We start from the raw sequence: 26,536 nt of genomic DNA, 5'->3' as shown, positions 1-26,536 counted from the left end.
CGCGCGGCGGTAGGCGGGGAAGCGTTTTTTCACGCTATCTTCCGCTGGTTGCAGCGGGAGATAGCGTGAACGGACGGCTTCCATTGACTGCAATGGAAGCCGTCAGCGCGTACACCCGCGGCAAATAGAGCATGCTGCGGGTGAGGACGGGAGATTTCACGGTGCGAAATTCCGCGGTGGAATTCCGCACCGTGAGCATTGTGCTATTAGGTTCAATAGAACCTAATAACAGGGGGCAACGCAGCGGATTTTTGCCGCGAATTTACGCGGCGTAAATCCGTTCGTGGGAAGGAGGCCTTAAAGTACAAGTGATGGTAACTGTTACAATTAAGTCGATTATAATTGGTGCATATATTAGCACCATATGAATGATGGCAATAAAAATATTCAAGAATACAAATTTTATAGCAAATGAGTCTCCTAAGAGGTAGTGTGAATTTTTTTTTTCTACGCAAGTTTTTGGGCAGAGATTAATATACAGCAGTCTCCAAATTTGGTACAACGTAGCAAGGCTTTCTTATATGAAAGCTTTTTACCCTCCTCACCCTAGGCTGTATCCACACAGGCTACAAAATCTCGCTACAAAACATCGCTCATGTTAAAGAGCCCATTATTGGAAACCATGAGCTTCAACATTGCAGCAAGAGTTTGTAGCCTGTGCGGATACAGCCTTAAGCTGTATCCGCATGGGCGATTTTTGTCACGATGTGACACTGCTATAAAATCGCATGTTTGTAGAGCCCATGCTTTCCTATGGGTTCGTCCACACAAGGGATGTTTTGTAGTCTACTATGTTGCGAGACTACAAAATCGCAGCATGCTCTAAACAGCCACGATTTGCTATATTTTTTTCATAGCCCATTTTCCCTATGAAGGCTGCTACTTTCTCGCATCGCACAGCACGATCTTGCGATTTTCGTGCGATGTGTTTTTAACATTAGAAAGTCCTATTAACCATCTTTCTACAAAATTGCGCGATATTATTACATGAGAAAATCGCAGGCAGCATTGATGCAATGCTACATTTTTCCCAAGAAAAAAGCATCGCTTGCGCTACAAAATCGCGTGGACATAGCAGCGATATCCCTGTCGCCCGTGTGGATACAGCCTAAGGCTGCATTCACATGAACGTATATCGGCTCGGTTTTCACGCCGAGCCGATATACGTTGTCCTCATGTGCAGGGGGGGGAGGATGGAAGAGCCAGGAGCAGGAACTGAGCTCCCGCTCCCTCTCTGCCTCCTCTCCGCCCCTCTGCACTATTTGCAATGAGAGGAGGCGGGGCAGGGGTGGGGCTAAGGTCTGAGAATTAGCCCCGCCCCCGTCCCACCTCTCCCCACTGCAAATAGTGCAGAGGGGTGGAGAGGGGACGGGAGCTCAGTTCCTGCTCCTGGGCTCTTCCAGCCCCCCCCCCCCCCCTGCACATGAGGACAACGTATATCGGCTCGGCGTGAAAACCGAGCCGATATACGTTCGTCTGAATGCAGCCTAAATCTAAAGTGGAAACTTGCTCTATAAATGTTACTCGGTCTGTCTGAAACTTTTTCACCTTTTTTGCAGGTTTCTCAAAAATCGTTTTATACCTTTTTAGGAAACCTGTCTCCTCCCTACAGCATCATAAACAAAGTTATAGTGCTGTAATGCCACGTTTAGACGGAACAATTCATTCGGAAATGGTTGAAACGAGCGAAATGTGACGATAATTGTTCAGTATAATCACAGGTAATGTTTAACTCGTCATTCAATTTCAGCTGAGAAAAAACCCTGCGCTGGCTTGTGCACTAATCATGCAGTTTAAACACTGATTGTTCAGTGTTTCACAAAGGAGTATTAAACCCTTAACGACTAGTGCAAGAGAACTGCACAATTTTTTACCCTTTCCAATCCAATTTGTATCCTGGTTTTTCTAGGGGGCTTACTCTTTTTCTGCTGTTATACAATGGCGCTATATGCTGGCTAAAGCCAGTACTGCATGAGGTGACACATTGGATAGGCTCCGACAGCATCGAGGCTGGCAATATACAGTAAGAGAACCCCGACGGGCGTCTTGCAACATCGGAGCTGTGCAGCCTTAAATCATAATGTCTTTTAGAGGTCAGACAGTGGATTGGAAAGGGTTAATGAGAATCGTGCGGTTTAAACGGGCTGCACGAGCTGCTGATGACGTCACCTGCTCTTTCCGCTCAGGCAAACTAGAATCGTGAGATTGTCGGCCCATGTAGGGCCTTTAGGGAGTGTAACAGGGAGCTGGGTGGTGTTGTGTTTTGTTTGTTTTTTATTCTTGTCCACTCCATGGTTTCTGCACCGTCGCCCACTGAAGATTGTGTGTGGTACAGAAAACGGACTCCAGATTGCCATGCGCTTGTTCTCCAATAGACTTGTATGGTAGAATGCACGCATGGGAATCAGATTTCCATGCGGATCTTCGGCGGGTGAAAACTAGAAACTGGGAGCAGGTGAGTACAATAAAATAAATAAATTACCCAGCTCCCTGTCACCTCCCTTAACAGCACTATAACTTAGTTTATGGTGCTCTGAAAAGTTTCCCTTTGAAGCAGCTGCCCGCTTGACCGTAAAAATGTCACTACCTTGTCTTATTCACAGTCCACACTTCATTTATGTAAAATGACTGCCAGATTCTCAGACTACTCCATGCACCGTGTGCTTCAGTAGTCTGAGAAATCCCCCTCCCTGGGGCAAGGAAACAGTCATGTTAGAGCACATCCTGGATGTATAGGAACTGCTCCACTATTTGCAAAAGTGCTTATATTATACAAGAGCTTGTACAGATGGCAAATGTCTAGGACATCCTCTTAAAGAGGACCGGTCACTTCCCCATAGGTTTATTTTAGTAGACCCTTCCCTATTAATTAATAATTCTGGAGTCATTCTTTTCATTGAACTGAGCTTTGTGGTTTTTCTCTTGTCAGCCCTTATGAATACTGCGTGTTGCCATTCTCCTTGTCCACACGGGTTGTGTGTCTACATAGTATATCAGCACTGATTACACTGCATCAGACTGTATACGGACCCCTAAACTGGTAACACCCATTTGTCCATAAATATTCCGAGGAACGACAAAAAACGGAGTTATTTAAAAAATGCTCCAGAGTTGTTGTTTCTTAGGGAAAAACTAGTTATTTCCTAAAGCAGATGTGTAAAGAGAAGGGACTGGTCTTCTTTAGGGTGCCTTCACAGAGGCCGTAAATGCTTGCATTGCAATTTGCTGTGGAAAGTCATTTCTAGTACAAGCTGGGCGGATGAGATCTAAAAAAAAAATCTTGTCCGTATGAAGCAGAAGAATTCAGTTAAGAATCCTCAGCATATTTCAGCTCCTAAATCTGCAGCATGTCAATGTATGCTGTGGATTTCATGCAAAAGGTGCATTTAGGTGCGAATTTAGATGCTGCAAATTTTTTAAGTAGCAGTGTATTCGCTGGAAAGCCTGCAGCAACTACACCCCCACCCCACAAGCCCTGCACAGAGGTAGAGTCTGAAGGTTTGTATACTAGAAAGTTGCACCCATCACTTCCTAACTTTTGTTACCTTTTTTTTTTTTTTTTTACAAACTTCCCTTTAAGTTTAAGATCCCTTTAAGTTTTGGAGTGAGTAGATTAAACCAAAGATAGAGGCAGAGCAGAAGCCTTGTCATAAGGGATCCAACCTAGTTTCTATAAGTGCTCTCTTCTTTTTTTTTTTTGTGCATTATATATAGTCTCATGTAACTGGAAATAAAGTGAGATGATGCAGCAGACTGGTGAACAGATGGTTATACGCACTACAGTCCATGTATAAGACATAACTGAATATACTGTAGCATATCATTACATACACTAATTACTATGCAGGTGGGTTTATATTTAAAAAAAGCACAATTTTTTTTTCTTTTTAACCTTTTGTGTATCCGTTACAATTGCCAGAGGATGTGTCTGTCTTTTCCTAAAATTGTGAATATTAAATATCACCAAAAATACAATAATTTCTTGTATTTATTGTTTCTGTGTTTCGTTTTTTTTACATGTTTTATCTGATATCTCTCGCCCACATTTGTGTAAATGTTTCTAGTGTTCTCAGAACTGGGGATAGATAAAATAGAGTTATACATGTGGATGCAGGAATTTTCCCAGATTTCCTGTCCGCCATCTTGTTTTTAACATCTTCCCACACCAGAGGGTTTATATACATCCTGGGTAGAAAAAGGTTCACGCAAAAAGACATAATTTACATCATATGGATGGTGCAAAAGATGACCCTGTGCCATATACAATGCAAGCAGACTGACAGCTGGCCTCCCGTGGCAACAGCAGAGATGGTGAAGAACACCGATCCCCCACCTTTAACCCGTTACATACTGCGATCAATGTTAATTGTGACCTATATGGAGATAACATGGGGAAAGTGCTCCCTCTGTGACATCGTCCCTCCAACATGACATCGGAGGGGCAGTTGGTTGCCATTGTAACTGGAGGCCTCCAGGTCTGCCACAGGAAGTGTTGACAAAGAAATCACATATTGCACTACAGTACAGAAGTACTACAGTGTAATTTCTGAGCAATTAAAAGATCACAGGTTCAAGTCCCCTACAGGGATGTAGAAAAAGTAAATAAGAAAATGACTAAAAAAAAAAACAACTTTTTAGGTACTTTTACCTTTCTTTAAAAAATATTAGCTTAGTATCACCACATCTGTAATGAACCGTATAAAATGCTATTTTAAAAAAAAACAAAAAAGCGAAAACAAAGCCAAAACGCTTTTGTTTATTTTGCCACCCAAAAAACGCAATGTGATCGAAAAATGAATTTGCACCCCAAAATATTCTAAAGTACAGTTCCTCACACACCAAAAAAGAACCCTCTCACAGCTTTGTCCGTGGGAAAATAAAGTTCTGGGTGTTTGAATGCAGCAGAGAAAAAAAGTTTTCCAAAAAGTTTTTGTTTTTTTGTGGAAAATTTTCAAATGTAACTTTGTTAATGTCGTAATCTTATCGACCCACATTAAAAAAAAAAGTCATTTATACCGCATAGTAAATGCTCTTCAAAAATAAAGTGTTTGTGTTTTTTATTTCACCATAACCTCCAAAAAAAAAGGTATACTATACATAATATGCATCCCAAATAAGTGCCAATAAAAACTACAGCTCACCACACAACAAACAAACCCTTATATGGCTATGGCGTTTGAAAAGTAGAGATGAAAATCTCCAAAAATTGGCCATAGCTCCAAAAAAGGCTCTGTCATTAAGGGGTTAAAGAAAAAACAAACAATGAAATTGGCTGTTCACAAGCCTGGAATGGTTGATAAGAGTGAACAATACATTCTGTTCAACTGTAAATAAAGATAAGCACGCTTTAGATGTGTCCGGTTGAGGAGACAACCCATAAACCAAAATGCTACATGTGAATCAACTCTTCATAAATCTACATGGTTGTAGAGTATCTCTAAAAGGTTCAGTAGCATTACACCACATGTCCGTGGTACCTTAAATTTATACCTCTCATCAATCAAACAATGGTAGCAAGTCCATTACGTCTCAGAACAGCAAATGAGATGAAGTCTTCTACTACTGAAATGAAATATAGCATATATCTTTCTTAATAATCATGTTGACACCCATAATATTCAGGACGATTACATAATGGCATGATTAAATGCCAAAAACGCACTGTGTGACAATTTGAATTCATGTTTTGCTAATCAATCTGAAAAATCAAACCTGACACTTACAACCCAATAGTATCCATATATTACAGGTAACGTGTATATTTATCCATAGTGGGAACATCAAATTGCCATAATTATAGTGCAAGTTCACTGAGAACTATTATTCTGGGGAACAAAAAAAACATTTTTCATGGTGCCTGGAATTATAGACCTTTTATTCTGGGTATTTTTCTCTTGCTGATTCTGCAAACTCCATCCATTGTGTTCTAGGAGCTCTAGTCTGAGATATTCCTGATGTCATTATCTATTTTTGCTTACGATTTAGTACATTTGATACAGATTGCCACCATTGAACATTAAACTTGGGTTGATGAAACAATGTGTGAAGACATTAAAGAGAAATGGAATGTGTTTTGGCTACAAATGTTGAACATTTCCTGCGATGAGCATGGAGAAGCTAAAAGCAGGTAAATTCGATGGACCACATGTCATGTCCACCCAGGACATGCTGGGATCGTAACCCGCAGATCTCACAAATTAAACACACAAGCTACGTTAGAACAATAGTAAACTAAATCATGGGAACTTTTTTCCTATCTAAATAACCTCAGCGTGGGGACCTGCCTACACAAAGGGAATTTGCCCTGACAAGGACGTACCTGACCTCAGGCCTTAGTTAACCCTACGTGGGACAGAGGAAGAAACACAAACCTAGCTTTGCAATGCAGCAGGCAAATGATTGTCAGAGCTTGGTCCTGGACCTGAGACCACAGTCAGCTAGACTGAAGAGTCAACAGCAATTTAGTCTAGCCTTAGCCATACTAAATAGCCGTGACAATTACCCTCAGGTGCGGCTAAGCATGTCTCACCTAATAGCACACCCACCAGGGCCAGAAGATGGAGAACCACCTGCAAAATCTGCACCACACTATCAGCATGGCAGCAATCCCAGAACAGAGGCAAAACACCACAAATCCAAGAACTCATGAAAGACCAGCATTTCCAAGATTCAGTGGACAACTTTGAAGCTTGTGCGCGGTCGCAGTTTTGTAGGGTTGTATAGCATTTCCATAGGAACTATAAGGCCATAAACTCCGGTGAACTTGTGGAGAATACACTTCTTTTTCTGAACACTTGGTTGTAACATGAACACCACATTGCAGGACCTGCAATTGTTTTGTTTCAAATTCCAGATTGTCGTTGTGATGTAAGTGATGAACGATTTCACCAGGGAATAAGGAGTGTGGAAGAACAGTACTGTGGGCGATGGGATACACACATCATGGCAGAATACTGTTGAAACATCCAACACGAATGTCCAGGAATATCTCATTGCAGGAAATCATAGAAATGTAGTTTCATTGACCTCCTCAACGAAGAAACTTTTGTTTTATTTGTGTTCTAGGCTTCTTGGGATTTATCTTTGTACCTTGCTTCCATTGTTTGATGAGGGAGGTACGAAATTTAAAGTACCTAGCCATAACGTGTAATGCCATTGAACCTTTTTATGATAATTATTTGTCCTGTGTGTTTCACAGCCTCTGGTTCCAAGCAGATGGATTATCGAGCCTGTAATCAGTGGTGGCTCGCACATTTGACCGATGTGTTCAAGGATGATTTTAATACGGCTAATGATTCCAATTGTAGAGATGCTGAAGAAATAGTGAGCGGTTTAAAAAAATATATATATGCTGGAATAAGGCGTTTTTGAAAAAATATTTGATACTTGGACGCCTAAGGATTCAAGTCTTCCCCTCTTTTGTAACAGATGGCGATAATTTCAGATCCAGGTAGGAGACGTTATCCTCTAGATCAGTGTTTCTCAACTCCAGTCCTCAGGACCCCCAACAGGTCATGTTTTCAAGATGGCCTATAGTAAGAACACTGGTAGCAATGTCTGAGGCACTGACAATAATTACATCATCTGTGCAATACTAAGGAAATCCTGAAGACATGGCCTGTTTTGGGGTCCTGAGGACTGGAGTTGAGAAACACTGCTCTAGATGTTCCAATAGTTATATGGAACCGTCCAGTTCAATCAAACTATGTTAACTGAAATTGCACATCAAATTGATGAGATTCGTTAGACATCCCCCTAAGGGAGTGTATCAAAACCAGCATTGGGGACAGCGTGAAATCTTCACTAGAGATGAGCGAACATACTCGGTAAGGGCGATTTCGCGATCGAGCACCGCGATTTTCGAGTACTTCACTACTCGGGTGAAAAGTACTCGGGTGCGCTGTGGGGCGGGGGGGTTGCAGAGGGGAGTGGGGGGTAGCAGCGGGGAACAGGGGGGAGCCCTCTCTCTCTCCCTCTCCCCCCACTCCCCGCTGCAACCTCCCGCTCACCCAAAGCGCACCCGAGTACTTTTCACCCGAGTAGTGAAGTACTCGAAAATCGCGGTGCTCGATTGCGAAATCGCCCTTACCGAGTATGTTCGCTCATCTCTAATCTTCACTATTGGTAAGCCTTCATGCTCTTGTGGAGTTTGTTATTTGACTGTCTGTATCGTGTTCTCATTGCATTTTATATTTATGGCAATTTGATGTTACTATTATGGACAGATATATACATCTTACTTGTAATATGTGGTTACTATGGACCTGTCAATGTGCATATTGACAGGTCCATAGTAATATTTAGACTTACCGATTAGTTTTCAGATTGATTAGCAACATTGGAGCTCTTAAATATTGTCACACATGAGTTTTTGGCATTATTAATTATGTAATTGTCCTGAATACTAAAAGTTTTATCATGTTATTAATAAAGATACATTTTATATTTCATTTGCGTAGTGGATAACTCCATTTGTTTGGTGTTCATGGTTGTAGAACGTATTTTGCTGCTAGCTACAGTATGTGCATGCTAAGTTTTTCCACTCCTTAGAAGGATGCTAAAGGGATACAAAATGACCTATTGTATAAATCATGTTTTAACATACTTTATGTATTTTAGCTCATTTTTTTTCCAAAGTCACAATTTATATTGAAAAATAAATAAAATCCTACATTTATTACACTGATCACTAAGCCTAATAATAGTCTGATCAGGGATGGACAGGTTGCCAGGGGCCCCTGTGCAAAACATGTATATGTAAAAGTTCAGGTACAGACCCACTTTTCCTGCCAACTCGTGTATTAAAAAAAACTAAGCTACTAGTGTGCCCTTAACCTTAAAGGCTTTGGAATAGTGTAACAAATAGTTATCACATACAGTACACACATGGTGTAAATACTTTTACCATGTAGATTACCTCCATACTGTCACTGAACTAAACCCACTGTATCAAGATCAGAATTACCAATAATAACACTATAAAAGGGCCATGATCACATATTACCACCACCTAGTGACGGAACACTATACAAAGAACAATACCCATACAGTGACCATATATATATATATATATCATATAGTAAATACTACACTCCATTGGAACACTCTGCAGGCAGTACAAGTGATTACAGTGCAATTATCTGCAGTGATCATAGGTCACTTGCTGTCTAATTACAGTTGTTTAATTTCTCCTTTCTTCTCCATCCAGCCCAGACCACCAAGATGACATCTCCCAGTCACAGCTTGTCTTTGCAGAATGACAGATATCCTTGGCTCCTCACTTTACCAGAATCCTCCCTATTTTTTCCACACTTATACACAATCACCTCATCTTTAGTGCCCCATATAATACCACCTAGTAAAGGGTTTGTCCCAAAATTTAATCTTATCTCCTGCCCACAAGATAATAAGTCTTCCCCAACCCAGTATGAACAGAACAGCGCCTGAGCATTTGTGCTGCCATTCATATGTGTGACTTGGGATCCCCTCATTGCACTGATGAACATGAAATTAAGTGCACTGAATCCGAATCTGAAGTCAAAATTTACCGAGGACATCTAGATCTTAAGTTATAGGCAAACTACAGTTTGGCGACAGCTTGGTAGATTAGTCCACGTACTGATGCATGGTAACATTACCTGAATCATGCCTTCCAGTGCCTTGTTTGCAACACATCCTGGCACCAGCGTGTTCCTGCAGTGTCTGAGTGTGTCGGTAAGCTGATGTCAGCAGTTACTAGGCCTATATAATGCGAGATGGGCCAAGCACAAGCTTATAATTGACAATACTGTTTTCTTATATAGCTAGTATATCCGTTTTAGCTTAAGGCCTCCTGTCCACGGGCGATCTTTCACTGCGTTACCTGCGTGCGGATTATCGCCGTGGGTAACGCAATGAACACTTTCCATAGGATAACTATGGAAAGTGCAGCCCGATGTACACAAGCGAAAATCGCTGCGATTATGTTCCCATTTCTCGTGTTGTGGGAATGAAAGACATACAAGTCAATGGAACTCCTTTTGAAGCTGATCAACTATTCAAATCATAATTGGAACCTTTGCGGTGACCTGAAGGTTGTGGCACTCCTGTTGGGTCTACACTTAGGGTACACAAAACACATCTGCTTTCTGTGCCTATGGAACAGTCGTGAGGACAGCAATCATTACAAAGTGATGCAGTGAGCACACTGTTGGCAGAAACAATGGGCTACATGCATCACTGGTTGATAAAATGAAAGTGTATCTTCCACCACTTCACATTAAGCTGGGCCTAATAAAAAACTTTGTTGTGGCTATGGATCATAATGGAAATAGTTTCCAGTATCTGAAGGACAAGTTTTGAAAAACCAAAACGGAAGCCAAACTAAGCAGGAATTTTTGGTTGGTCCTGAAATCCTTAAATTAATGCGTGATGATGCATTCAGATCCAAATTGAGCGCGCTTGAGCTCACTGCTTGGGATGCATTTGTGCTAAACTTTCTTGGCAACCATCGGTCTGACAACCATGCTGAACTTGTAAGCAACATGTTAGCAGCGTATCAGCAACTCAGCTGCTCAATTTCGCTCAGAATACACTTCCTTCATTGTTATCTGGATTTTTTCAAAATTTGGGTGACACGAATGATGAACATGGAGAAAGATGTCACCATGGAAAAAAGATATATCAAGGCCACTTCAACCCCAACATGATGGACGACTGCTGCTGGTTTCTGCAGTGATCAACAACAGACACAAGCGCAAAAGCAAGTGCCAAAAGCCCTGTTGAACAGTGTATGTGCATTCCGTAAAGACTCAAGTGAACTTTTTATTTACATATATGTTGATGTGAACAAGTTTTTGTCATTAGTGTGCTCAAAATAATTTGCAAGCTTTCCATGTTCTGAACGTGCTTCTGAAGGTGATTATGGAGGAATGGGGCCCCATGGTTACTTGTTACACCCCTGGCATTACATCCTGCTTTATTTAACAGTGAGAGCTAATCAATCATTATCCGCGTCATGCCTGTAGTCTAAGAGGGAGAAAAGTGACGTTTTATAAATTAAGAGGTACTTTTTTTGGTTAAACTTTTAGATGCTTCTTCAGGATTAGGCGCAGGAAAACCACCAAGCTGACACTCTTACAACTACTTATGTCCAGCATGAAAGTGTGCTACCTTGTACCATAATGTTGTATGTTCTTTACTGTAATTCTCTCGCCCTCCTTCTTACCAGCTGTAAATGACTTTACTTTAAGTTATCACACCAGTCTATGTGTATCGCTGACATATTAGCTGTGGCATCCCTGCGCTGAGAACTACAATTCAAGTGAATGGGGTCAGCTGCAGTTCCCCGCACAGATGGGCGGCCTGGAGCACTAATATGCAAGAACTACTTAGAAAGGGACACAGCACTAATCTGGCACCATGTCCCTTCCCTTCGTTCTCAGGATCAGTAGGATTTCCAGAGGACGGACCGCCACCGATATCAAAGTGATGGCATAGCCTAGTGTGAAAACCCATTTAAGGCAGAACATCATAAGGCCCACAGTAGGTCCCACAAGGTGTCTTACGGCACAACAAACGTCTCTCAGAATTGCCTTTAATGTACGTTTATAAAACTTTTTCAAACATCTCCATAACCAGTATTGTACCATAACAACAAAATATACATTATAATAAATACAAGTGTACAGGCAGCGTTAATGCTTGCAGCAATATAGAGCACTTGCCAACGCGATCACGGGATACATTGCAGGGTGGCATCGGATCTGTGCTCTCGTAAAGTAACGTAAGCTGTAACAGGACAGTGATTAACTCTATTAATCAGAAACAAAGTGTGTATGTAAAGTAACGAACGTGAGTGGCCGTTTTAAGCAAGATCATAGGATGAATTATAACATTACACACACTTCTTTAAAAATTAATTAGCAAAAGCCAGTGTAGGTTTGGTTATGTGCCCCAATATTTGTATAGTGGTCTGGTGGTACCATCACGAAACCTCATGTCAGGGACCCTGCAATTAAAAAGTGTCAATCGGCGTTAATCCTCCTCAACAACTGTGATGGTAGAATGCACTCTCTTGAAGGTGCAGTGATGACAGCGTTACCATTAATATTTACCAGTTGGTGGACACTTAAGTTCATGCAGCTTTTACTGTGGGACTCTTAAATGTTCTCTTTGCCTGTGATAGTTACATGTTCTTCTCGTGGTCTTCAGCGGCTTCAGCTTGTTGAGCAGGGAAGGCATGGTGATATAAGTGTCTGTGGGTAGCTGCGGCACTATAAAGCTTATAGAGGGCCTGAAAAAGGAAAATGGGAGCAAAATAAAATTACAGTTGTGACTAAAATGTCATGCAGGCAGCCACTGTTTATGTAACAAAGGCTTGCAATACTCCAATTAACACCAATGATGCCCAATTTGTGGGTATCCAACTATTGTGAAGCTTAGTTTCATAATGCCTAGAGAGTCACCGGTTGGAGACCATTCCTGAAGATCTATACCACCAAAATGTATCAAAAATGTATTTTACCCACATGTGTTGGTGATGGATGGGCCCCTGACCAATGCACAGCAGTATACAGTATATGTATGAGAAGAGACAATGAATATAATGCCTTACAGCAGGATAATTTATTCTAAATGCAGCTCAGTCTTTAATGGCAACTTGTCATGAGATTCATGCTGCTCTAACCACGTGCAGAATGAAATACTGGCAGGGTCCTTCATTACAATGAACTATATTTTACTTTGAAAAGTTGTGGTGTTTCAGAGAAAACCGTCTGAGAAGGAGCCAGGCGCAGGGAGAAGTGTCCACTGGGCTGCTCCCCTCCCCTCGGCATGATTGATAGATATCCCCTTATTTGCATCTAGGTAGACATCTGTCAATCACGCTGAGCCCAGACACTTTAAAAATATGCTAAAAGTCTGTTTCCTTTGAAATGCTCTAGCAGTCCAGAGTAAGGGTGCATTCACACGAGCGTAGGCGTATTTACGTTCGCACGTCCGCAGCGTATAATCGCCGGAAAGAACGTTTTTCGGCGATCATGACCAGAGCTAGAAAGCGTATTAACGTTTGTTCCTACTTTGCAAACTATCTTTTCGGCCATCGAATATGCGTTGGCGCGTATTTCGGTCGCGTATGTTCCGTTTTTTTCGGGTTGCCGTTTTTACGCGCCGTAAAATCGCCCGTGCGAACGAATACATTCGAAACCAACGCCTCAGATGGTCACGTATATACGATTGGGCGCAAAAACGCGCCGTTTATGCGCTCGTGTGAACGCACCCTAAAACATTGTCCTTTTTAAGGATGAGCCTGTCGCTGTTTCATGATGCCGAGCTTAGGGAAGCATGAATCTGATGGCAGGTTATCTTTAACTGTGTGGTGCTGGCTGGAGCATGGAAATTCAATGAGACCGTCATTAGCCGATGTACTAGCAAAAGCTAGAAATACCCTAAAGTCTAAAATACAGAAATGGCCAGCATATTGGATAATTAAGTCAATGTGGCACTAATTACAGTGCATTTAGATTGCTCTAAATACTGAGTTATGTGCAGTATCCGTGATCTGTTGTTTACAGATTTAACCCTTTCCAATCCAATTTGTATCCTGCTTTTCCTAGGGGACTTATTCTTTTTCTGCCATTATACAATGGCACTATATGCTGGCTAAAGCCAGTACTGCATGAGGTGACACGTTGGATAGGCTTCGACAGCAGAGAGGCTGGCAATATACAGTAAGAGAACCCCGACGGATATCTTCCAACTTCGGAGCTGTACAGCCTCAAATTATAATGTCTTCAGAGGTCAGACAGTGGATTGGAAAGGGTTAAATGAAACATAATTCATACATATAATTGTGTAAAAGCCTACCTCGTTGGTGCTTCCCTGTTTCAGCAGCAATTGAAAAGAAGAAAAAGTCCTGTTAATATTGTTAACATTTGTTGAATGTTTTCTAGAAGGAAAAGATAGGGATAAGCATCTCCTACGACTACCCCTGGATCGTTAGGGTATCTTTCAGCTAATACAATCTACTGTACAAGTGGTCCTATGTTACACATTTTAAAGGGGTTTTCCAGACTTGAATTTCAATGGGAGCAAAGCCGCCCATTACACTTCCTGCTCTGGCCCTGATGATAACATCCAGCTCCGCTACACTAACAGCTGGCTGGGCGATCAGCTGATTGTCAGAGATCGCAAGTGGTGGATCCCCGCCGACAAACTATTGATGCTCCATCCTGGGAATAGGTCATCAATAGCAAAAGTCCAGAAAGCTCCTTTATGCAGCAACTCTTCTCTTTCATAAGATATTGCAGCTCTGATACAAGTATTTATGCAGTTATACAGCAGCTAAGCTTAGAACATACTTGTTAGCCCTTTTTACTATGACCTGCTTTATATACATCATACATTAATTCAGTATTACTATGATGCAACATTTCGATGGGTTGTCCTGTTACATATGCAAATTTTAAAATTAAGTCCGAATCAGTTAAAAGAATAAAACAAAGGGTGCTTACCTGATCCCATAGTGCTGCAGCCACTTGATCTATTACTGCCCCCAGCTCTCGGTACTCTCCTGAGTATCTGATGTATGCCCATGTACACAGGGTGATGAGCGTGAGTCCCATAATCATGTTACATAGACTAGCAATAATGTCCAGGCCTATGAAGCCAGTGACTGCGGCCAACACATACGTGATGAATATGACCACGAACAGTGTGGCTGGGGTGCGGGCAGCATGGAATATATTCTTGCTGTCATTGTGCTTAATATATTGGACATAAAGCTCGTCAATCTCATTCTCTAGTTGCTGGAGGTATCGTCGGCTGAACTCTTCACCCCCCATTTTCTTCACACCACGGAAAAGCTTCACAGAATCTTCCTTCAGCTCCTGATGCTTATGCTGCAGATCAGTGGGTGCCAAAAAGGGTCTGTCCCCTCCACACACCTGTGTAAAGCAAAGAGTGCAAACAACTTTTTAAAACACATTTTAAAGGTTATATCAATTTTTTTATTGACACAATGCATCTAAAATGAGAAATGATGTAACTTTGCAATATATCCTAGTTAAATATTTCCTACCATTTTGATTCTACAGTTCCTTTATATGGGAACATATGACTTTTTGATATATTTTTATTCAATTTTTCTTGAAGATAGAGTGACCAAAAAAAGCGCAATTCTGTATTGCGTATTTTTTCTGATGGAGTTAACCATGAGGAATTAATAATATGATTTTTTAATAAATTGGACCTTTACAAATGCTGCAATACCAGTTTTTATTTTATATTGTGTTTTAACAGGCTTCATGTTATAGACGTGCCATGGGCACATCTTAATAGGCAAGCGATAATGGCAGTCCCTGGGGGCCTTCAAAAGGCCCAAGGCTGCCAGGACACCCATACAGCACCCAACTGGACTGTTTGGGACATTTAAATCCCAATTGATTGGGACAGTTAAATTCCACTGTCAGAACTGACAGCAGCATTTAAAGGGTTAACAGCAACGATCAGAGTTATCTCCAAGTCCACTCTATACATAGCATATGCTATGAACGGCTATATATATTTTCTAGCTGCCCATGGCAAATGCAATCCAATTTCCCAGCTGTTTCAGGTGGCTCAGTGATATAATCCAGGTACCCAGCTTTCCCATTCATGTGAAGGTTTTAGTCTAAAGAGAGGGTCTATAGAGCTAGGTACCCATCCATTAAGGTTCGCCTTGATGTGGCGAATGGGCATACATGGATTTGATCAAATCGTGCACTAAGAAACTTGGATTTTTTTGCGGTTAGTACAAAAAATCATTATGCATTTGTTTACAGATATTAAGTGTGTCGGGTGCTGAAGCACATTTTGTAACAATATGTAGCCATATGTGTGACGGGAAGGGATTAATGAATAATATGTGATCCCATTGTTCTAGAGCCACTTGATCTATTACAGCAAACAAACCTTGTGTAGTCTGATCCAGCATTTTTAATCTGTTTTCTACATCTTACTGAACTAAAAATGTAAGTTAGCATAAAGTAAGAGACAAGTATAACTGTCTGATCGGACTATACAGGGTTTGTGAGTTACAATGAAGAAAAATACACTGGTCAGAAAAATTAAAGGGAATGCTTAAAACACACATTGGATCTCGTTGATTTCCATCGTCTCCAGACTCTTTTATGTTTGTCACATGGCTCAAAGTGAACCAGCTAATCATCTGTGAAAAGAACAGGACGCCAATGGTGGACATGCCAATTCTGGTGTTCTCTGGCAAATGCCAATTGAGCTGCAGGACACTAAGCTGTGAGCACAAGTCACACTACAAGATGTCAGACCCTCAGGGAGTCTGTCTCTGAGAGTTTGGTCAGAGTCATGCAGATCAGTAGCCCACTGGGGGTCATTTTGTAGGGCTCTAACTGCATAAAAAATGCAAGGTTCTTAGTGCGCCATTTGATCAAATTATGTGGGCCCATCAGCTATATCCTTAGTGGATGGGTACCATTAAGAGGTATCTATAGAGCTGGGTACCCATCCTTTAAGGTTTGCCTGGATGTGGCGAATTCTTACCTCTTCCATTTTCTTATTATACAGATCTTTTGCTGTGGCCACGGCTGCAAGATTGTTTGCTTCTGCTGTGGCCTAATAAAAAAAAGAAGAAAAACAAGAATCGTGGTCCGAGTTAAGGCAACTTAAACATGGCCATTCACCTTAGACAAACAATTACATTGCAGGGAACTTATGAAGCATCTTATGCCAGAATTAAGTTTCAAAAATGTTGCATATTTTTGTCCAAGCTGTACGTCTTGCCCTTTTTTTGCTGTCATCACCATGTTTCTGAAAAGTGGTGGGTGGGGCCTAGAAGAAGGGGGCAGGGCCATCAACAGCCCAACAAGTTTACTATACTTTACTGGCATAAATTATATTGCAAATTTACTCCAGCTCAAAGCTGGTGTAGATTTGACGTTCTGGCGCATGGCCAGCCAGGGATATGCCAAAGTTATTAAGAAGTGTACAACTCTTTGGTGTAGATCATGCTTACACCCTTTGGATTATAACTGAATATAAAAGCCATTCTGATAAAATTCCCCTCATTATCTCTATAAAGGCCACCTGCACATGACCGGGTCTGATTCCGCATGTGGAACCCCACAGGGGAATCCGACCTGGTGCCCGGCCCGCGACCCTGCGTACCCATCCCATCCAGATTCTTCTGTACTGCGGCTGTGCCGGCCATTGCGCCAGCACACATGCGCAGCACAGATTATGTCGCACCGTTGCTAGGCGATGACGCGGATCCCACGGCCTTTCCACAATGATGGAGGTAATGGAAGCCGCCTAGAAATAGAGCATGCTGAGATTTTTTCCCCCACGAGTGGAAAATCGCAATTGATTTCCGCTGGTGGGCAGGAAAAACAACTTTTCCATAGCATGCTTTGGAAGGTATTTCCTGTGGAATCCAGAGGCGGAATGCCCGCTCTGGATTCCGCAATGCAAATCCATCTGTGTGCAGGTGGCCAAAAAGAGAGAGATAAGTGTCTGTCATACCTCTTTGGCACTGCTTTTAATTGGAAACCAAGAATATGGCAAGAAAAATCTAACATTTGTGGTTTTCCTGACAAGAAACAGACTGGGGATTGTTACCTGTAGATATCAGACTTGCTGGGTCCTAAAGAAAATTAAACTGTCAATGAAATTGTCCAATACACACTGCTCCTCGGAGAAAATGGCACACCGTGAAGATTTTGTTGTAGCATTATGCAATTTTTCAGGGAATGTTCACATAAACAAATCATGCAAATTTAGGTACTTTGGGTCCAATCACAAGAGCAGGGGGCATGATAACAAGTGAAAACCAGTCTGTGAAGCTAACTTTGGAAACATTGTCACACCCATGGAAACTACTTTGTGTTGTTGTTTTTTGTGTCTGGATAGAGATTCAGAAGGTAAAAGGTCTCTAAGATGCAGTCAAGAGCCATTTCATCAACTGGAAGAGTTTACTAAAGGTTTCATCATAGGGCTGCATACAGATGGTTGATCTCTGTGTCGTAATGTGGCAGAAGATCAACAGCAATCACATTGTGCTTATGTGAAACTTAAATGAGTTGTCCCATTATCTAAAATTGCTTCACAGCTACTCTGTACTTCCTTGTTGCTGCTGACTGTACATGTGACTTCTGCAGCCAATCATCGCCTGTAGAAGGTCACTGCTGCGGCCAGTGATTGGCTGCAGCAGTCACAGCCCTGGTTAGCAGCAACCAGGAAGTACAGAGTAGCTGTGAAGCAATTTTAGGAAGTAAGAAAATTCCTTCAATGTGACAGTAGTGCAAGAGCTTCTAAGGTTAGAAGTGTTGTGACAAAATTACTAGTGTAATTTGGCCTTACTGTAGATTTTCTATTAATTAGACATCTTTCTACTGTTTATAGCATGTAAAATAAACATACTTGTAACATTGACTTGGGATGTGGTAACTCTTCTCCTTGATATATCTTGATGTAGGCCTGTCATGGAAAAAAACAATTTTATGTGAACAATGTGGAAGATGATGTAGGTTCAGTGCTGACCACCATCAGATAGTGCAGATGACTTTATGAATACTTTGCTTAACTTATGTTGTGTTAAACCTGACTAAGCGAGGCTAATATAATAATACGCCACTCACATGTAAATGCTTCATTTGGAGATGTGCAAAGCACATATGAATTAGCATGTAACAGCAGGTACAATATCTAGACAGAATCTGGGAAGTTCTGCTTATGGGACATTTCATACCGGTGGAATTTGGCCGCAGGACGCACCGCAACACGCAGAAAATTCTGCACCAAAACACACACAGCTTTGTGCAGGTTTTGATGAGGAATTGAAAATGGTTTAACCTTTTCCAATCCACTGTCTGACGTCTTCCTACATTCTGATTGAAGCCTGTGCAGCTCTGATGCTGGAAGACGTCCGTCAGGGTATCCTTACTGTATATTGTCTGTTGTCTGGTGGCCTCTCCGGCATATCACATACTGCAGTACTGGCTCTAGCCAGCAGATGGCACCATTGTATAATGGCAGAAAGAGAAAGCCCCCTAGGAAACCCTGAAATCAAAATTGGATTGCAAAGGGTTAAGAGTATGTTCACATAATGGAGTTTTCCGCACCAAATTTCACCTCAAAATTTGCGTCTTGACATGTTACTTCTTGATATGGAAAAGTGATTTTCCGTGTCGGAACTCTGCACACAGATTTTACCAACCGACTGAGAAAATTCCACATATGGATGCGCGCCAACAAGCGCGGTAAAAAGATACAATTTTTAAGGAATTCACCGCAGAAAATTCCACGATGAATTCCATATCAAAAGCCACATGGGGGAGTGTAAACTTCGGTACAGACTACTGCAGTGGCAGCTATTGCGGTGCATCCTGCGGCAATTTTCAGGCCCATGTGAAAGGTCCTCATACAGATTTTTTATGTAGTAAAGAAATACTTCTTCTAATACAACAACATTGGCTCTCTGCCTAACCATTACTCTCATAAGCCCCAAGAGTGGGGAGCATGCTGAGAATGCTAGGAAACTTTAAAAATTGGCCTATGAAAAAAGTTCCATCCTGCAAAACTGATCTGTCAAGTGGCCTTGATGCAGAATTAAAATTGTGAACTTCATGCCTCAAAGAAATCAAGCCACCATAAAAGTCTGAGGAAGAGAAATAAGGTACTGAGATTTACTTTTGTTCCTCACATATTTTTTTCTTCTACTTGTTCTGGAAAAACATATGCCATTAAGGCCCAATGCACACAGGCGTATTTGCATTGTGGAATCTGGAGCGGGCGTTGAGGGGGAAAATAAAAAATCGCAGCATGTCCTTTTTCAGTGCGTATTCTGCACAGACTGCTTTCATTCAAGTCAATAGAAACCGTCTGATCCGCGGCCTGTCCGCAGCTGGTGACGGTGCGGCGTCATCTGTGCTGGCCGGCACACCCGCATTACAAATAAAGAACACTGCGGACAGGCACGCAGGGGGTCTGCAGGGGTCACTGGCCAGGAACCAGATCGGATTTTGCTGCAGGATCCCGCATGCGGAAGCCGACTTGGTGGTGTGCCTACGGCCTAATGCAAATATTTTCATTTATTACATGTAATGCGTTTGGCTATTAAACAAACATTGTTTTGTGTTGGAGGCAATATGTGATTTGTATATTAGCTTCAAAGTGAAAACGCTCGGTGGCCATCCTATAAGGGTGCCTTCACACAGGAAGAAATATTCTGCTGTCAAAATCCGTACCAAAATCTGAAGGTCTAAATATGGAATTTGCCAAAAAATTGCTAGCAGAATTCTGCCATTTTCAGTTCCGCGTCAACATCCACACATTAAACATCTGGAACTCGGTGTGGAATTTTTCCTCATGGCAGAATACTTTGCAGCGCCCTGTGGAATATTACGTCCTGTGCGAAAGCGCCCTAATTGTGCTGATTTCAAAAGTTTTGCCAAGATTTGTAAATGCAGCTTTAAATTTGACCAGAGTATAAGACAAAACTCAGAGCATGATAAGTAAAAGAACACATTTGTAAAGTAACTCAACATAAGTTTGTAACTACTGTATAAAATAGTGTTTGAGGGTATTACCCCACTACAATATACATACCACCCTATGTTTCATAATCTGGCCAATGGCAGCTATGTTTACATAGGTCCCATCATCCATAATGCGATCCAAGAACAAGGATACAAAGTTGTGTATTATTTGTTCTGCGCAGCGAAATCATTTGAAGAAAGGAAATATTTTCTAAGAAATGTGGGTAAACATGAATGTGTCAGCACATATTTCATTTACTGCTATGCAGGCTGTGCACAGCAATAATGGGGGCTTGTCTGTACTCTGACATATGCTCTCATTGCACGTTGCCTGTTTGGCACTTTGTTGAGAACAGTGAGAACAGAAGGTTAAAATCCACATCAGTAAACACATTATAATGCTGCAGGAATGAATGGCAACCATATGATCATAAAAAAAGCAACCAGACTCTCATTCTTGAATATCTGGCTACATTTAAGAGCCAAGTGGTGAATGCAAGTTAAAGGCACAGGGAAATCATTATTTATATTTGTATGCTAACATACATAGTGGCTCTCTGCTATGGAGACACATGCACTCCATGTGCAGCCATATGGGGACAATTGTATATAGGGGTATTATGTTCCAGTGGATGCCATATTATAGAGGTACTCTGTAATGCTTCTAGCTCTACCTGAGCAATATGGTAGCATACAGAGGCACAATAAGATGCTAACTGGAATGCCCAATACATGTGGCTCTGTTGTGTGCATGAGTCTTAAAGGGTTTATGCCAAAATAGAAGGTCATGCCCCATGCAAAGAACAGAAGACAACTTTCCAACCACTGGGACCGTCAACGATGCCAAGAACAGGAGTTCTGAATGTCCCCGAATGAATGGAACAACAGTCTCCCATGCATGCTACTGCTCCATTCATTTAAATAAGGGCACAAGAGATAGTAGAGTTCAGGCGCTCGGCAATCTCTGGCAATCCCATTGAAATGTATGAAGCGACAGCACACATGCGTGAATGTCAGCTCCATTCACACGAGGACTTGTGAGACAACTGTTCTTGGGATCTGTGGGGGTCTTGGTCCCATCAGTTGGGCCTTCACCAATCAGAAACTGGATAGGGAATAACTTTCTATCTTGGCACAACCCTTTTAAGCTTCATAAAAAAAATACATTTGTTTAACAGATGTTAGAATAGGAGTAAGAGAATAAATTTTCTATGCAAGTTACAAATAGTTATTCCATATTGCCGGTCATTTTATAGTGCTGTATAGTGCCAGATCACATTTTCCTTATCCGTACTGACAGCCTTCACTTATCAAAAAGAAAAATACCTTGAAATATTCCACCAGACCACGGCAGGTTATTTTATTGCCATTGATTTCTTTAACATCCAGGTTTTCTGGGCTCAAGAGCCATGGTATAAAAACTTTCAAATGCCTTATAAACTCTTCGTCGATCTCTATAAAGACAAACACAGCCTTGTATTTAAACATCCAGGATTAAAAATCCTGTTATTTATATAGTGTTGACCTATTGCACAACATAGGTTCCTGATACTTACAATCAAGCCACACCAACCAGGCAAGTCAAATGTAAACAACACAGCCACAACTCACAGCCTTTTACACTGGCCGAGTTTTTGGCCTGATGTAATAAGTGCCGATCAATGCGCTTGTCAATTAGCAGTCATTTAATTTTCTTTTACATGGGCCGAGAATCAGCTTATAGGGACAAACAACTGCTGCTACAATCTTTCATGCCCATAGGCCAGCTGTACATCTCACTGTTCACACGGGGTGATGGATCACCGATCAGCAAGCATTTTTATGCGCCCCAAAATTGAACCATTAGCTGTCAAACAAGGGTTCAGTCTTTACATTGCTTAATTGGCGGGCAAATGAGAATTTGGAGGAACATTTGGGCCCAATAATTGCCCAGTGTAAAGGGAACTCAAAGGTTGTGGTGCCATATCCAGTGGTTATCTGATATGGTGTATATAGTATACACAGTATGTGACCACATCCTCCACGATCTCCAGCTGTGCACTGCCATGAAAGTTCTTCAACCATTCTGCACAAGCTATAAGCTCCTGCATGGCTGGGTGTGATGTTAAATGGGAAGGAGACAAATTACTACATACATTATATTATTAGCAAAAGAGATTACACTGCATTTACTATTAAAAGGGTGTTCCCATCTTATAAAGTGACGGCATATCGCTAGGATATCTCACAACTTTATGATAGGTGGTGTCTTATCTCTAGGACCCTCACTGCTCCAGAAAATGAACCGGCTACAGTGCTGATGTAGCACTGAATCCCCTTCACTATCTTTACCTTCTCAGTGGTGCCCCAGCAGCCTACTGTGCATGGAACAGCAGCACAGTCACAGTCGACTGAATGGGTCTGGCGTTCCCCTGTACAGTCGGATGGTGGGGAGCGAAGCTGTGCAGGAAAAACATACAACGCACCTTTAAGTTTGCCATCAAATTTTGGGTTTGTGGCTACGGTGAGACCTGGATGTGGCAGGAGAAAGCAGGAGATGTTGGTGAAGCAGGAGTGGATATGTTTTCTCACATTCTGCAGTTCTTCATGTTGGTTTTCAGATACCTGGAAAAACACAGAACTGCATGTAATAATTTCATGGTCTTGTCAATCACAAATACAGATTTATTCACAGGAAAAATTTAGGATTAACCCTTTCCAATCCACTGTCTGACGTCTGAAGACATTCTGATTGAAGGCTGTACAGCTCCGATGTCAGAAGACGCCCGGCAGGGTATTCTTACTGTATATTCCTGGCTGCTCTGTTGTCGGTGGACTCTTCAGCTTGTCCCATACCGCAGTACTGGCTCTAGCCAGCAGATGACACCATTGTATAATGACAGAAAGAGAAAGCCCCCTAGGAAACCCTGAATCCAAAATTGGATTGCAAAGGGTTAAGAGCCTGAAGGCACAATACTGTTTTATGTCAAGTCAATATTTGTGATTGGATGTAAGATGACAATGGACATTAGATATTTCTTGCAGACACCCATCACTTTTGAAAGGATCTGCTGACAATTTAATGTGCATGAAGCTTGACTTTTAACAGATTGATTTTTACATATCTGTTTACCTGGAAATGAGCAATGTCAGCCACTTATCCCTCTTACCCAAGTTAAACAACGGACTTATTTGAAAGTCTGCAAAGGTCGCTGTGACTTCTGGCCTATTGATATAACCAGCTTTATGCCGGATTCATACTAACTTTTTTCTTTTCGCACATTTGTTTCAAAATTCACTTACCTTTAGCCGTTTTTCTAAAAACTTTGATCCTCCATCAGCCCCGTATGGGAATTCATATGGAAAGCTCCAGTCACGTACCAGGAAAATCAAAGACTGTAAATATGAATAGATAAAATGCCGAATTAAAAGGGTTCCGCCAAGATGGAAAATGATCCCCTTTCTGATCGGTGGGGATCCGACCACTGGGACCCCCACCAATAACGAGAACGGGAGTCCTGTAGGTCCCCATATGAATGGAGCAGCAGTCATTTCAGTGGGAGCACTGGAAATTGCCAAGCACTTAAACCCAGCAATCTCCAGTGCTTCCACTGAAATGAACGGTGAGGTAGCGTGCATGCACAACTGCCACTTCATCCATGCTGGGATGTTTAGGACCACTTTTCTCAAGCTTGGTGGGGGTCCCAGTGGTCGCAGCCTCCCCGATCAGAATGTTATGTTCTATCCTGTGGATATGGAATAACTTTGTATCTTGTCACAACCCCTAAGAGCAATAAATTAATAACGTTTTGTGTCATAAGTCTGTTTACATGAAAGTCTAATTTGTTACTGTAGGCAAGAACACTTCTGTTTTCTTCTGCGACAGTTTTGACATACGAGATCCAAAGTTTTTGACTCGCACAAGTTAAGCACAGCTGATGCCCACTATCTTAGCTACCCTTGGGCATCTTATAAATGCCTGTATCTAATGTGCCACCATATCATGCTATAAAATACGACACTGAAGATATCAAACAAGACATAATGTGATACAGCAAAAAGTACAGAAGTTATTGTCCATTAAACCAAGGGAACAACAAAATCTGATGTTGGTGTTAAAGGGTTTAGCTGTACATAGACATGAGATTGTTGTTGACTGATCCTAGGGCAGACAATCTAATGCTTTTCTCTACATCTGCATATCATCAATCCCAGATCATAGAAGCTCCAGGACAGATTATGAAGAAACTCAAGAAAAATCATCTGCATCCTGAAACAAATGTCTTTTTCTCACATTGTCTGACTTAGTGACAAAGGGCTGGAAGCAGCAGATTTATCAGGAAGGAGCCGCTCTCATATATTATAAGTGTGCAGACATTCTCTGGATGATCCCAGCTTGACCCACCCAGAGAGCTTGCCTGGGAAGATCTCCAAAATAACTTGTGATTGGAAACATGTGCGACAAGATATGACACTGGCCATCTCCAAGACATCCTAATCCCATTCTGCATAAATAAAACCTGTTTGTGACATTTCCTTCCGGCTTGCTCTCCGCTGTGCCAAGAATAATACGTGACAAGTATGTCAACTAATGTAAATGCATAGTATGTAAGCAGCTAGAGCTAAAATACCATATGCAGATGGGGAATTAATTCATTTACTGATAGTATAATAAGCATGTATGGAGGGATCTACTCTTTGTTAACTACACAGAGTTTGTTTCAATGTCAGAACTTGCTTGTGATTTGTTCTTTTTATACATCTATTACAGACAGAGCCGCCATAGACAAAGAGATGCCGCAACGATAGACATCTCATCAGTTGTGAATGACAACCTTTTCATTGTTTAAAGAGTCAATTTTAAAATCCCTATAGATCAGTGGTCTCCGGTCTGTGGCTCTGCAGCGACAAGTTGGAGACCACTGCTGTAAATGGATGGTACCCAATGTGGCTGGAAATTTGTAAGCTCTATCGATGCAGCTGAAGGCCCCTTTACACGGCATGATTAGAGAGCGAATAATCGTTAAATCTAGTGGTGTGCACAATAATTGTTAGGTTTAAACACATGCAGCAACCACACAATCAGATTATGGCTGACTGCTGGTTGGATCTTTCATGTGGACCTAAGGGCTTTTTCACACGAGCATATATCGGCTGCCGTTTTCACGGTCAGCCGATATACACTACCATCTGATGCATTGGATTGCAATGCATCAGATCACACAGGCATATTCCCGCAGCGTAAAAGCGCCCGGCAAATATAGCGCCAGGCAGGAAAGATAGTCCTAGAACTATCTTCCCAGACAGAATACGTCAGCCGCTGCATAGACTCCTATGGGAGCCTATGACAGCGGCAGGAGAAGGAAGGTGGGAGGGAGTTTAGCAGCGTGACTGCTAAATTCCCCCCCCTTCTCTCTTTCTCTCTCCTCCCCTCCGGCTGTTTGCAATGGGAAGGGACGGGATGGGGCGGCGCTAAGCTCAGCTACACACCCTCACATTGATGGCTACGGGGAAGGGGACGAAAGCTTAGCTCCGCCCATGTCCCAAAAGAGGCAGTGAGCCGGCGAGGGGGAGGTAAGGCATTGCAACCCTTAGCATATAAGCGCCGATCTCGGGCCGTCTGAATGGGCGCAGAAACGTTCGTCTGCTTTAAATGCTTTTTTGTAAAGAAGAATCATAATGGTATGCTGAATAGAAAGTGGTGGCAGATGAGGTGACTAGAGAAGTGGTTATGTTCCAATGAATGATCAATTATTGTTCAGTGTAAATGCATGCCCAGCAAACTATATTCGAGCTCTACTTCAGCGCTGGTCACATGCTCGTTCCCATTTATTTTGCAGCGTAAAAGGGCCTTAACTTATGTGAATTACCCAATGAATTTTGTACATAATGATTATAATCCAAAGGGCCTGGGAGTACAAATATAAAATATAATTAGGAACAAACAGGACACTGATGGGTGTTTCTTTCAATCACATTAAGGGTGTTTCAGTGTTAACAGAGAACAGCAATGAGCTAATCTGAGTATG

At 41.8% G+C, this 26,536-nt stretch overlaps 1 protein-coding gene across 3 annotated transcripts in view; it reads right to left on the bottom strand.

Annotated features, from left to right (window-relative positions):
- Positions 1-11,561: 11,561 nt before the first annotated feature.
- Positions 11,562-26,536, bottom strand: part of ATL1 (atlastin GTPase 1) — a 193,935-nt gene continuing 178,960 nt past the window's right edge. For 2 of the 3 annotated variants that reach the window (XM_066608070.1, XM_066608073.1), the window contains 8 exons: positions 23,811-23,903; positions 22,994-23,132; positions 21,855-21,982; positions 18,412-18,468; positions 16,537-16,608; positions 14,493-14,924; positions 13,846-13,860; positions 11,562-12,274 (listed from right to left, as the gene is read on the bottom strand). In XM_066608070.1, the coding sequence (XP_066464167.1) occupies positions 12,167-12,274; positions 13,846-13,860; positions 14,493-14,924; positions 16,537-16,608; positions 18,412-18,468; positions 21,855-21,982; positions 22,994-23,132; positions 23,811-23,903 (1,044 nt within the window). In that variant the 3' untranslated portion in view covers positions 11,562-12,166. The remainder of the gene's footprint in view (positions 12,275-13,845; positions 13,861-14,492; positions 14,925-16,536; positions 16,609-18,411; positions 18,469-21,854; positions 21,983-22,993; positions 23,133-23,810; positions 23,904-26,536) is intronic. The other variant, XM_066608071.1, reaches the window with a different exon arrangement.

The sequence above is a fragment of the Eleutherodactylus coqui genome, chromosome 6, assembly GCF_035609145.1.
Source record: "Eleutherodactylus coqui strain aEleCoq1 chromosome 6, aEleCoq1.hap1, whole genome shotgun sequence".
In the NCBI taxonomy this organism is placed as follows: domain Eukaryota; kingdom Metazoa; phylum Chordata; class Amphibia; order Anura; family Eleutherodactylidae; genus Eleutherodactylus; species Eleutherodactylus coqui.
The sequence above is the reverse complement of the archived record's forward strand: the minus strand, read 5'-3'. Positions and strand labels throughout refer to the sequence as shown.